General features: G+C 34.4%; 1 protein-coding gene across 17 annotated transcripts in view; it reads right to left on the bottom strand.

Annotated features, from left to right (window-relative positions):
- BIRC6 (baculoviral IAP repeat containing 6) overlaps positions 1–14,854 on the bottom strand; it is a 203,300-nt gene that overhangs the window by 142,474 nt on the left and 45,972 nt on the right. For all 17 annotated transcript variants that reach the window (XR_012496300.1, XM_074331867.1, XM_019741686.2 and 14 more), the window contains exons 9-11: positions 13,971–14,029; positions 8,479–9,873; positions 2,728–2,877 (exon numbers count right to left, since the gene is read on the bottom strand). Coding sequence is in view for 16 of the 17 variants with exons in the window: in XM_074331867.1 (XP_074187968.1) it covers positions 2,728–2,877; positions 8,479–9,873; positions 13,971–14,029 (1,604 nt within the window). In the remaining variant the exon portion in view is untranslated. The remainder of the gene's footprint in view (positions 1–2,727; positions 2,878–8,478; positions 9,874–13,970; positions 14,030–14,854) is intronic.

The following is a 14,854-nucleotide window of genomic DNA, read 5'->3' as shown; positions in this document are numbered from 1 at the left end:
ATTAACAAACATAAGTTTTTAAAAAAGACTAAAAGGGGCCGCCCGGTGGCTCAGGCAGTTAGAGCTCCATGCTCCTAACTCCGAAGGCTGCTGGTTCGATTCCCACATGGGCCAGTGGGCTCTCAACCACAAGGTTGCCAGTTCAATTCCTGGAGTCCCGCAAGGGATGGTGGGCAGCGCCCCCTGCAACTAAGATTGAACATGGCACCTTGAGCTGAGCTGCCACTGAGTTCCCAGATGGTTCAGTTGGTTGGAGCACGTCCTCTCAACCACAAGGTTGTCGGTTCGACTCCCACAAGGGATGGTGGACTGCGCCCCCTGCAACTAGTAATGGCAACTGGACCTGGAGCTGAGCTGCGCCCTCCACAACTAAGATTGAAAGGACAACAACTTGACTTGGAAAAAAAAAGTCCTGGAAGTACACACTGTTCCCCAATAAAGTCCTGTTCTCTTTCCCCAATACAATCTTTAAAAAGAAAAAAGAAGACTAAAATACAAAATCTGATAGGTTTACAATATTTCCACAAAGAAAATTTACACCAAGTTTTATAAAATTATCACAAGTATACTTCAAACCACATTTTTTCTCAAAGCTTCGAACTTTATAAAGCTGACACTGCATTAAACTGCAAATATTAACAGCATGTCAATAGCCCTCTTTACATTATAGTCAGGCACCATGTTAACAATAGGATACATTCTAAGAAATGCACCGTTAGGTGATTCTGTCGTGCGAACATCAGAGTGCACTTACACAAACCTCGACGGGATGGACTACTACACACCTAGGCTACATGGTATGGCCTACTGCTCCTAGGCAAGCCTGTATAGCGTATTACTGTACAAAGGAACACGAGATTAAATCAAGCATAAGAGAAAATGATGCAATTGTGAGACACAGTAAATGTCAGATGTATGAGACTGCTACCAGTGTAACACGGCACACTGACTTATAGAGAACTTTTTCTTTGTAAGTAGAAAAAGTACACTCTAATGATAAAAAATATATAGTACAGTAAATACATAAACCAGTATCATAGTCATTTATTATCAAGTATTATGTGCTGTACATAATTACATGTGCTACACTTTTATATGACTGGCAGCACAGTTGTTTTGTTTACACCAGCATCACCACAAACACCTGAGTTATATGTTGCACCACAATGTTACAACTAAGACATCACTGGGCGATAAGAATTCTTCAGCTCCATTATCTTATGGGACCATCATATATGCGGTCCATCATTGACCAAAGCATCATTATGCAGCACACAACTGTATTTCCTTCTTTATCACCTAATTCATGGCTTGTCTACTAAATAGTATTTTTATGAACTCTATATGAAAATTCTTGTCCATTATAACAATAACCTATAAAATATGAAAACATTCAACACATTAGCTTTTTAAACTAAGTCGTACAGTGCATTAAGACAATCAAGTCTTGACTAATTATAACAAGAGACATGAGTCAGTGTATCTCAACTAGGGCAGTCTTGCCTCCCAAGGACCATATGAATGAGGGCAATTGTGTGTGCTACTAGAATCTAGTAGTAGGAAGAAGCCAGAGATATGGGATACAGTACAGGACAGTCCTCCCACAACAAAAAATTATCTAGCCCAAAATGTCAATAGTGCTACGGTTGAGAACCCCTGACATAACGTAGTGAAGACTACCATATATTATAAAAATAATCTCTCAAGTTAACATGTATTATACTAGTAATCACTAAAAGTTTGCCTTTGGTGCAAAGAAGAATGATCAAATACCCAAATTCACTAAGATCAAATACCAACTTTATGTATTTTTTCTATTCAGAATATGTTTGAGTTTAAACACACTTTTCATTAAAGATTTGTTAAACTTCTGTTAAATGCCAAATTTGGGGGGGGGGTGGTAAAATGTGGTGCTAAAAGTAATACATAACAGCACTGTGGAAGTACAAAAAAGACTAACAGTAGGAGAAAAGGTTGGGAAAAGAGCTCAGTGTAACATGTGTAGAGCATGAAACTGAATTCCACAATTAAATCGTGAAAAAAGCTTACTATAACTGGACACTGAGAAAAATAATAGAGTTACTTCATAAAAGTCCATAAAATAAATAAAGATTTTTAAGCAGGAGAAACATGCTAACATTACTTCTTTTGAAAAAACAGTCCCAGAGGGCAGTGTAGAACCAGGATGGAAGAAAGGGCAAAAACAACAAACGAATAAAAACAAACCTAGCTCAAGTTTCACAATGGGGCAACAAAGGTCTGACTGTACTATCCCAAGAAGAGAGTAGTATTTTTTCAGCTTTTCAATTCCAGTAGGGCTTTAGTAATACCGGCCTTTCCACTGACTTTACACTTACTTAATGAACTCTTCTCTTTTTCATGTTTTTTTTCTCCCTAACTACAGCAAAAGCTCCTTAGTAGCCAATATAATGTTTTTACCTCTTAGGTAACTTCACCAATATTGTTCAACCTACCACAGAATGAAAACCATTTCTTATTTTAATGTTTACAACATTTTCCAACTACTGGAAAAATAATGATAAATAATGTACAAAAATAAGCCTGGTAAAAGAATGTCAATAGGAAAATGAACTCTCTCAACAAAGAAACTAAGAGTTGACTATACAAACTGAAATAGTGTTTAAGATGATATAAGAAAGACTCAAAAAACTTTAAACATCACAAGAATTTGCATTTTTTAAAGTATTTAAAAACTGAACATCATACCTGTAATGCCAGGACTTGAAGGATTTGATAAAGGTTTGGAACCTTCTGAAGATGGTTCTATTCCTTTAGAAAGAGATCCATCCACTAGTATATCAGCTTCATCAATATCATCACAGGTTCCTCCAATTTGGAGAAAATGAAGCTCACCACCTACAATGTAGTAAAATTCCATCAACATAGATACACAGAAAATGGGTAAACATATAAACACATACTACTTGGTTAAGAAACTTATTTTAATATCACTCAATACTCAAATAAAGAGGGCTACTAAAGTGATTTATCTCCAAGAATTTAGATATTAAATTGCCAAGGAATTGAAAACTGAAAATTAAAGTGAATTAGGAAAATGAGAAACACATACTCATGTGAAAAGTCACTTATCTAGTACTTACTATGTGTAAGACACTAAATGCTTCAATTAATTCATGTAGTCTTCACAAAAAAACATTGATAGGGACAATTATTGTGGCCACTTTACAGATAAGGAAACTGATGCACGAGCTATACTGGGATCCACAGCACAATCTCTTAATTCCAGCAGTAACAAAACAGAACAACAAACACTCTTAATTTTTTGAAGCACTCACAAATTTTATCACAGGAAAAAACTGAAAGTGAACTTAGCAAATTTTTAACACAAAAATTAATAAAAGTATCTTCTAGAAAGACTATTTGGAGATTCACTTCCAGAATTACAGAATAAAGATGATACATCCTCTTCCTGAAAAGCAACTTTATATTAGGTTGGTGCAAAAGGAATTGCGGTTTTTGCAATTATTTTTAACCTTTTAAACTGCAATTACTTTTGCACCAACCGAACATAAGCCTGGACAAAACTGTTATTCAACCAGGATGGGGCAAGCCATGAAAACCATCAGATTCGCTGCTACGGCCACAGAGAGCTCATTGGATTTCGAGAGCTATCAGGTTAAAGTGCCTCAGTGGCAATAAAAATGAGGCCCATCAACTCTGCTACCTGAAGTCAGCATCTTGTTTACGGCAAGCAAAGCACTAGAAATAACCAGGGATTTAACAGGAGTTAAAAGAAGTGAGAGAAACATATGGGGCTTGGTAAACTCTCCACATAGCCTACATTGATCAGAGGTTGTACACATATGTAGCAAAGACTAGATAGGGCTCAAGCACTCAATACATTCCCAGTCAATTAAGTCCCATGCCTATGCAGAAAAGACCTGAGAAGGAAAAAGAGATAATAAAAATACAGAAAATAAAGTCAGGGCACACTTGCATACAGCCTTACCAGCAAAGGTATTTGGGCACAACCACTTATCAAAATCTTTGGCTGAATACTATGTGGACACAGAGGCAACAATAAGAAACAAGGCTTAAAAATTAAAACCAGAAAAGAAAAAAATATGAGGCGAGACATCAGCAACTGCGTACTGCAAAAAAAAACATATTTCACAGACTTACTCAGGTAGATTACCAAACAAACAAAGCAACAACAACCTCCAAAGCAGGGGAATCAGAATCCAGAGTTTCTACAATGTTATTTAAAATGTTCACTATTAAATTAAAAATTATAAGACATGAAAAGAAAAAGTGACCCATGCTTAAGAAAAAACAAAATCAATGAGAAATATCTTTGTGTACCAGATTACATTTGGCAGACAAAGACTACAAAAGATACTACTATAAATATTCTCATAGAATAAGAGGAAACCAGGTATGGAAAATTAGGGAACAAATGGTGAAAATGACTCAACAAATAAAGAATCTCAACAAAGAAAAAAATTATTCTAAAAGAACAAAAGGGAAATTCTGGAGTTGAAAAGTAATATAACTAAAATGAAAAGTTCACTTAAGAGGCTCAAAGCAGATTTGAGATGGCAGAAGAAAAAATCAGTGAAATAAAAATAGACGAATAGAAATTAACCAATCTAAATAAAGAAAAGATTTTTTAAAATGAAAAACATCTCAGAGACCTATGGGTCAGATCAAGTGTAAGAGAATTATATATAATGGGAATTCCAGAAAAAGGCATAGAAAAAAATGCGATGAAATAATGGACAAAAACTCCCCAGATTTGATGAAAAACATTACACTATAAATCCCAGCAGTTCAATGAACCTCAACTCAAGTAGGATAAATAATACCAAGAGATACACAGATACATATATATATATATATATATATACACACACATTATAGTCAAACTACTGAAAGTCAAAGTCAGTGAGAAAATCTGGAAAGCATCAAGTTAAAAATAACTCATGACAGACATGGAGACTACATTAGAATAGAAATTAACAGCTGACTTATCGAAAACAATGGAGGCTAGAAGGCAATAGAATGACATGCAGAAATAGTCAACCAATAATTCTACATACAGCAGTAGTCTTCAAAAATAAATGTGAAATAGACATTTCCAGATCAACAATGACTGAATTTTTTGCTAGCAAACCTGCCTTATAATAATTACTAAAGAAAAGTCCTTCAAGATGAAAAAAAGCAATACAAAATTCACAAGAAAAAATAGAGTACTAGAAATAAAAATTAGGTGAACGTAATATTTTTTCTCATTTAACTTTTTTAAAAGAGAAAGATTTAATAAAATAACTAACAGTTTTTGTTGGGTTTATAACTTATCTAAACGTAATATATAAGACAACACTAGCACAAAGGTAGGGGAGAAAAAAAGATTACAGCAGTTTCCGTATTTTACTAGAATCAAGTTAGTATTATTCTGAAGTAGATGTGGTAAGTTAAACCATTAAGAATGTAAGTCCAAACAGAGGTTCTGATGCTCCTCAACTTATGATGAGGTTACCTCTCAATAAACTCATCCTAAATTGACAATATCGTTAAGCTGAAAATGCATTTAATATACTTAACCTATCGAACATCATAGCTTAGCCTACTGGTTTTTACTGAATAAATATAGCTTTTGCACATCATAAAGTAAAAAAATCGTAAGTAAAACCATCTTAGATTGGGAGCCGTCTTACATATTTTTTAAAAATATCAACACAGGCTCTAGGGACATCATGCCAAATGGCAAAGCAGAAACTTCTAGGTGGAAAGCTCTAGAGGTCAGTACCTCCATCAAAGCAACAACTAGGGAGAGTGATTGGAACTCTGGAACCTAACACAACAACCAGGGGAGTGCTTAGTAAGGAAGAAACTGCTGATCTTCCACAAGAGTGGACTGCAGGAACCATCTGCCACCCTCTTCCTCAGCTGCTCGGCAAGTGGCCCACATTTCTGCAGTGGCTGGCTGGTGCCAGGGTAGGGGGTAAGAACCTTGCTTCATATATACACGTGTGTATTCTATTTCTGAATATTAATCAAAGATAGCTTCATCAAATCTACTTTTTAGCATATTATTAATACTAATTTATTAATACTAATAAAATTAACTTACATTTATCAATTGTAGATTTTTATCAAAAGTCTCAATGAATCTCCATGAGAAAAAGTTTTATACTATTTGAATACACTCATACAAGGCAATGTCACGTCCATTTCATTCAGTCTAAAAGCTTTTAAAAATCTTAATCCTACTTTACGGACTGTCACACATACATTTTAAAACATCAACTTTTTTCTCCTCTTGACTGTTATTAATCTAATCTTTTCCAAACGCATCTTGATCAGTCAATCCTTGAAGAACTGGGGGATAATTGTCAAAGTGGTTAACTTCTCAGGCTTTTTCCTGTCCTCCAATTCATCCGAATAAATTCCTTATCACATGAGATCACTTACTAGAACTTTTTACTATCCAAACTCCAAGAATACATTAATCTAGTTTATGACTTAAAAACTATTTCTCCTAAATCGCCAAAAGCATATTTCATTAAATAGTAATTTAAATCATTAAAACTCTGATTGCATTTCTGGAAAATGCTACTAGTGTCTTAAAAAGATGTACCCTGAAGCCAGGTTCTCAGGTTTTAAACCCAGCTCCATTTTGGATGGCCAATGGTAAATTAAATTTTCATTTCTTAAATCTTGCATATTAAGATTCCAAAAAAAGTCAATTTATGAGTCGTCTGCTTTTGTTACATTCTGGCAGCCTAATGTAGTTAATCACTCTGATGACAGACTGCCAGATTTGAACACTGACTCTGTCACTTTTAGCTCTATGACTTAGGCAAGTTACTTAACCTCTCTTTCCCTCAGTTTCCTTATCTGCAAAATGGAGACAATGATAACACATACCTCATAAGTTGGTGTAATGACTAAAAGAATGAACAGAGGTAAAGCTCTCACAACATGATCAATAAATTCAAATTACCCTTCATACCACATAGTATTTCAATGGTTTTGCTGAACTTTATCAACTCTAATTCAACGTTTTATTAGTCTATAGTTAGTCTGCATTGCTCATTTTTTCAAATTAATCTAGCTGGGTTTTTATGTTATTTGAAGATTTTTCCCCCATGTTATTTCACCTGAAGTATCTCAAAGAAGGCAATCTGAACCACTACATTACCTGAACCATTATCCTTCTTAGCTCAAATCTTAAAATCGTTTTAAAAAGAGGAAAACAGGTTAATTCCAACCAGAACCATGTGAGATATTAACTCTTCTCAAACCCAATTTCTCTGCTAAGCATTGGCTATAGTTACCTAATCTTCAAATATCTCCTGGCCCTCACTTCCTACTAAACTATCATCAGGACTATTCATTTTGCCTGACACTGTCAGTAATCCTTTTCAAAAATTGCTTTTTCCCGGGCCAGCCTGGTGGCTCAGGCGGTTGGAGCTCTGTGCTCCTAACTCCGAAGGCTGCCGGTTCGATTCCCACATGGGCCAGTGGGCTCTCAACCACAAGGTTGCCAGTTCAATTCCTCGACTCCCGGAAGGGATGGTGGGCTCCACCCCCTCCAACTAGCAACAGCAACTGGACCTGGACCTGGAGCTGAGCTGCACCCTCCACAACTAAGACTGAAAGGACAACAACTTGAAGCTGAACGGCACCCTCCACAACTACGACTGAAAGGACAACAATTTGATTTGGAAAAAAGTCCTGGAAGTACACACTGTTCCCCAATAAAGTCCTGTTCCCCTTCCCCAATAAAATCTTAAAAAAAGAAAGCATTCCAGTCTAAAGCAATCGATGCTTCTTCATTCTTTCTTAAAAAAAAAAAATTTGCTTTCTCCCTCCAACTTAAAATACATTATTAAGTAGAAAAAAAACTGCACACAATGTGTTAATTTTCATGGAGCCTCAGCTGTTGCAAAACTGATTCACTATCAGCCAAATGTTAGGAGTAAATCAGAGAGAAAAAATTTATTTGGCAAAATAATTAACTTGCTAAATATTTTTATTTCGGAAGGAAATAAGGACTAATATCTGTGCCAGAAACTTTACATACATAATTTCATTTAATTCTAACAAGCCTGGAAACAGGCCTTCTTATCCCAGTTTATAAATAAAGAAACAAAGGTTTACTGAGTTTAAAGTAACTTGCCCAAAGCCACAAAATTGAGCAGATGCAGGCAGGACTCACAGAAACAACAGCAGGTTATTTTCCTGAGGTTAAAGCAGAGAAGATACTTTCTGAGAGACTTATTAACTTATTTACAACTAGAATCTTTACCTAGAGCAGTAGAAAAGAGTTTTAAAAAGTTAAAAATTAAAACAGTAGAAAGATTTACTACGGCATTATAAAAGATTAAATTTCCATCTATATGAATCTAAAATTCATACTAGGTATGCACATCAACAAGTGCCATAAATTGTGTAAGAGTTGTGGACGAACCAAATAAACTAACCACTTACCTTTGGTGCATGCACACAGCCTGTCTGTGCCCGAGCAATAAATGACAGAAACAAATGAGTCCTGTTCCTCAGTGCCCTCCTTTTTGGGAGGTTCCACTTTGGCCAAAATTTCAAAGTTTGAAAGATCTAGTATTTTTACATATCCTCCCTGAGTGGTTATTACCAGGTGTCCAAGAGTAGAAATATCAGACTTTTTCTCTCTCTCAATGCCATTCTTTGAGGTTAACTGCATTTCCTCGACAGGTTCCTCACAGTCATCCTCTCGATTATCCAATATATCTGGCGGAAGCAAAATGAGCGAGGTAATTGTGTCCTGGGGATCTTTGATATGTTGGATTTTTATTGGCTCCTCTTCTAAAGTCACTATCCGAGTGGCATAATTCATTTTATAAAGTATTAAATATCCACCACTAACATTCCTCTGCTCAGGGTGAATTATCAAAGGAGTCTGTACATCTGCTGGTGATTCGTGTTGGATGACACTAATATTTGCACCATTCACTACAGGAAGACTGGATTCCAGCTCACCTTTCCGTCTATTACATAGTGCAGAGTTTAATTTATTTAAATTATTCAAGGCCTCTACTTGATTTATTGCACTCAAGGATTCAACAGGGCATGTCCGCAGTCCTACCAACAAATGAATTCCATCAGCACAAGGAGTTACTGAGTCTATACAAAGATTCTCCTCCTCTGCAAACTTTGGCAGCCTCAAGCACTGGACCAAAGTCCCAGGCTTGGGAGACACAGAGTTCCACTTCTCAGAATCTGGAGAGGTAAGGTTGGCTGCTGCATCCGCGAACTGTTGAATGTAACTCACAGGAGGATCCTGCAACAACAACTGCTCCTGACTATCCAGTTCCATTTCAATAATCTGTGGAACTGTAAAACCATCATCATGCAAACTTTTACTCATTATATTGTTCATTTGTGAAAAGATTTTTCCTGCTTTCTCATCAGATTCCTTGATGCTATAAAGAAGCAAAATGGGTAAAGTCCTCCTTACCAGAGGAGAATTTAATTCTGAATTAGTGCAGGATTCATTGTCAGTTGACCCCTGTTCTGATACACTTTCACCCTGAGTTCTGCTTAAACCATCCAGTGACCTGTGAGAATTACTACTAACAGGTGAGGTAGCAGGAGATTTATATGTTAATAAACCTCCAGCTAATAAACATGGAAAGGGAATGTTGTGTTGTTCCTGGTGCTTTTCCTTTGTCTTTTCACTCTTAGAGTTTGTTAAGCAAGGATTTGCCCCAAGTTCTTCAAGATCCTTAACAGTATCTTCAAGCACATTTGCAACAATCTCCCACTGAAGTTTTTCTGGCTGCTGGAGAATGCTGAGTGCTGTTATATCAAGGCTCACTTCCATGGCTTCCTTCTGCGATGTATGCCCTTTGAAAAGGAACAATATTTATTAGCAATCGTATTGCAAATGCAAATCAAAATCTGTACTATAATGTTTTCATTTGTACTCATCTAGTCAATAAATTATAAGTGGAAGAACTTAAAATATTTTAAAGAAAACTTAATCAAATCTGAATTTTCAATTCAGAATATATTCATTTGCCTAGTAATTTGTGAGCCAAGTTTCGTTTTAAATTAGAATAAAAGGGTTAAAGAATGACGACATCATTAATATAAAAATAATCAGAATCCTACCATTTAATTCTAAATCAAAAAATAATGCTATTTATGCATCTGTCATTTATGCACACTGCAGAATATCCCTGAAACAATATTGTAATCTCAGTTCCCTATCCTTTACCATTTACGAGTCACAGCCTCATCTCCTCTCTCCTACCCCACCATGCTAATTACCAGTTGATTGTCACAGCATGCAATTTCATCCTAACCTCAGCTTACAAAACTGTAATAACTAGAAAAAGCGTTCCCAAAATTTGTCATTTTAAAAATGAAACGTAAGTGTCTTCTGTGTTATCTGCTAAGTTTTAGTTCATTGTAGTTCATTAAAAGTCAACTACAGTTCTTCAAGCTGTCCCCTTACAAACAATACAAAAGTTATTGCTCAGTCCCAACACTCCAAACATGCCATCTCTGTCTACACAAAACCCTGCAGTAGATATCAGTCAACACCTGTACCAGGTATAATCTCGATACCAAAGTTTCAATACTGAAAGTTTCAACCAGTTTGTTTTTTTCTGAATAGCACAAACCACTATCCCTCAGACAAGAACGGTATTAGCAACAATAATTCAAAGATAAACTCTAGGTAATCTGGAAATACAAAAAAAAAAAAGACTGAAATTTACAATTTTAGGTAAGAATACAGAAAAGTAAAGGAAATAAACATAAAATAATTCAAGATGATTGCATGAAAGTTTTTCAAAAGTTCCCAAGTAAATGAATCAGCAAGAAAGATTCATGGAACATCAAACGTTTAAGATATATTGAAAGTTCTGTTTATACCACTTTTGTTACCTATTTCATTAACAATATCTTCAAAATGCTCACTGGCAGGTTTAATTAGAATTTCACATTTTCTAAGGATAATCTTCTCATTTCACATATTGTCACTATTATCCTCTAGAACTGAAACCACTTCTAGCTAAGCAGTGGAAAATACTAATTACAAACTCAACAATTTAGTTTTCCTAACGAAGCTGTCCATTTATTTAACCACTCACTTGACTACATTCACGTGCACTCTGTATCTGCCATGCAATATGTATATATATTTACTCTACTAATATACTAATCTAGACATGAAATTAAATGTTGACAGTGAGATTTTTATAACATGTAGTACACTATTATAAGACTTGAGGATGTTCAACTATTTATTAGACTAAATGATTAAATGATTTTGTTAAAGTTATGGTAAGAAACTGTCAAGAAAAAGCTGTTTTATTCTACATATAGCATATTTAAAAAATTAATTAAACATAAATTACAAACATTAACACACATTTAAGATAATATTCAAAGTAAATGAAATATGAGATGAGACTGTCCAGTAGAAAGGAAAATATAAACAAGCGGCATTACTACTCTGCTTCTTCCCAGCTATTTACTTACTCAACATCTGGGAAACAGCATATGCCATATGTCGTACATTCTATTCTACTAATAATGACTACTATCGAAAAACTGTAAGAGGCATACTTGTTGTCTTATCTCAGAATTTCTCAAACCCACTGTACCACAAAAAAATGTTTATGCAATATACCTACAGACATCCTTCACTATAATATTCTTCAGGTAATCATTCTGAGAAACCCCTCTTCTCTATTCTGCTCACTCAAGCAGTGTCAACTCACAATTCTGCCAGCCAAACTTCCTGAGGTTAGCAATTCGGTTTTATACAGGCACTTTTCTAAGACCATCAAATTTCAATTTGAACCATCCTTCAATCTCCTGACAAACATTTTTCCCACTCTTCACAAGAAGCAATATATCCTTGATTCAGATATATGGCCCCAAAACAAACTTTTCTCTCTGACATCATCTAGATACTTTCAAAAGTCATAACCTTCAGGTGTAAACTAGATAAAAGTCTTAGTCTGCACTCCCATTTTTTAAACTAAAATATATATTCTATAATTGTGCAGATCACATCATTCAATTTGATGAGAATCACCTAGTTAGTAAACTTAAGTTTTGAAATAGAATCTATGACTTATTTTACATAATTCAGGAAGAGAACACATCTATCATTAATATCACAAGCCTCCAAAAGCCACCAATAAGCTTTCAATATATCAGATTAGAATATAACATATAATTATATTCCAATTGTATATATGTATCAATAATTACCTTAGAAGATACATATTTTACTGCAAATTAATGAGGTACTTACAAATCCCAAAAGGAGGCAATTAAAATGCTTAAATGAGAAGAAATTTTTTTCTCTTACTATGGCTACCATTTAATTCTACATAAAAGGAGAATACTCCCAACCCTAAATGAAGTATCACAGAAAAAGTCAACAAAACTATATGGTAACTGTTTTTAGATACTGGGAAGTGAAGTGAACAGGACTACAGTATCTACAGAAAGTATAAAAGATCAACCAGGCACAGATGAGAAAGATAAAGGTAGAAAGGGATAAGGAAATAGACCAAAGATAGAGATTATAATTACAAAAATACCTACTGAGATCCTTAGACCCGAGAAAAGAGCAAAGCTATAGCATACAAAGGAAAGGTTATAGTTAGAGTCAAAAAAACTAAGAACAGAAAAGGAACATTTAGTTCAAATATTTCACTTTAAAATGAAAAACTGAGGCCCGGAGAGTTTAAGTGACTTGACAAAACCAAACAGCTATTTTGTAGAAGAGACTAGTGAACCTCTAACCAGATCTCCAGGTGACCAGTGAATTATTCTTCATCAGATTAAGAATATGCAATAGTATAGCCCTTTTTTGCTTTTGCAAAAGGACAACAAAGAGGGAAAAGAGCATTATCTTCATAAGACTAAATTTTTAAAATGAAATCTTTATTTTTCTGAAACTAACTACACATCTGTAATTCATTCAGGGCATCTTCCTACTTTTCTGTTGATGTTTTTGTTTCTAAAAACTACCTTAAAAGACAACTAAGGTTAACCCAAAATCAGTCCAATATTGTTTGGTGGCTTTAAAAAGGACTTTGTAACAAATTAGAATTTAGAGACCACATGCTACTCTATACTAACTATAACTTTTGACAACTATACTACACAAAACCATGTCTCTTCTAGAGATATAACAAATTATGTATGTCCTTAGTTCATGAGATTTGACATTAGAGAATAGCCACAATTTAATAATTTAATAATGGTCGCTTTTAAAAAATACTGGCTACTTCCCAGATACTATGCTTTGCATATATATATATATATATATATATATATATATATATATATATATATATATCTATCTTAGTCCCCAAAACTCTAATTAAAACATTAAAATAAATATTTTATATATTAGGAAATGCTATCAGTCTATAATTAAGTGACAGGATTTGAATTTTGACATCATAAACTATTTTGAGAGATGCACTAGTAACCATGCCTGTACTATAACTACATTAAAATACGAGGCATACTCTTTTGCCTTAATAGTTCATAAGATAATGAGTAAGGAAGCATTTAGCGGATGCCTTAATGTCTATGATTTTTATTCTTGTCTTTGGTGGAGAATAAAGAATCTTAATTTAAATATTATTTTTATTTAACAAGAGTCTACATTATGCAAGAAAACTGAACGCATTCTGAAGAGCTTCATGTCAACACCCTGACATCTGCAACAAAAATTTAATAAAACTGTCCCCTTTACTTCCTTCGGCTCAAATAGGTAACATTTAAAATTTAAATACAGAACACTACATACTACTAATTCAAGATCTCTGTTATGTAAGATTAGAGTTTAAATTCAGAGTTTGTATTAACGAAGAAAGACATTTAGAATTAAGTGATATTTAGCTTTATCTGCAACTGTGTAAATGCAAAGTTTTAAAACAGATTATCTACCTTTTTATACATACCTGTCACAGAATCTGATCTGGAATGCTCTTCACTGTCTGAATCCTCCAGTAAATCATCACTTAAAAGTCAAAGTAAAAAAAATAATTTGAATTTTTAAAAAATGTATCCATAATATGAGACAGCAAAAAATAAAAAAGCAATACAACACAACCACCACTGCTTTACATCTGGAATATAAGCTTCACTAAGACTATTACAACTAGCTTAAATGATATATAAGTAGTTGGAGTTCATAACTGATTAACAATGCTGATAATGAATCTTAAATCATTAAATATCTGCCTGAAATAGGATGTGAAAACCTCTAAGAATCTGTAACAGAATTTGTAGAAATTAGAAGACTGCTAAGGTATGATTGGATATAGTTTGGGTAAATAAAGATAAAAAAGAGCACAAGATTCCAGTAGTAAAATTCTCTTACTAAATTCAGGAACGATACCCTAAAAACAAATAGGGGAGTGTGTAACACGTGAGTATGTACATGTACTCACACATTCATTTCATTTTTGTTTTGTATTTGGTTTGTTTTGGAAGGGCTGTTAAGAATGCCTTGAAGAAAATTATTACAACCCAGAATTTAAAAGTTAAGACAACATGACAATATTCCCTCTTTTACTCTGCACTCGGATGGCCAAGAAATTGCCGGTTTCCCTCTTTGTGTTCATCTTTATCCTCAGTCTCCATTGTTAGCAGACAAAAAAAAGATATAATTACAGATCACTCCAGCACAATATTAGGCTATGTCTGTACTCTAATAATCAGCACTTCTACAGCAGTTCTAAAATTCTAATAACCTTAATTACAAAAATAAAAACATGCATTTTGCAGGAAGAAAAAGTAAGTCTCCATTTTTGAAACAATGTACTGCACTTGCATCAGAAAT

Source organism: Rhinolophus sinicus, linkage group LG05 (genome assembly GCF_036562045.2).
Source record: "Rhinolophus sinicus isolate RSC01 linkage group LG05, ASM3656204v1, whole genome shotgun sequence".
NCBI classification, from domain to species: Eukaryota; Metazoa; Chordata; class Mammalia; order Chiroptera; family Rhinolophidae; genus Rhinolophus; species Rhinolophus sinicus.
This window is presented reverse-complemented; position numbering and strand designations above follow the sequence as displayed.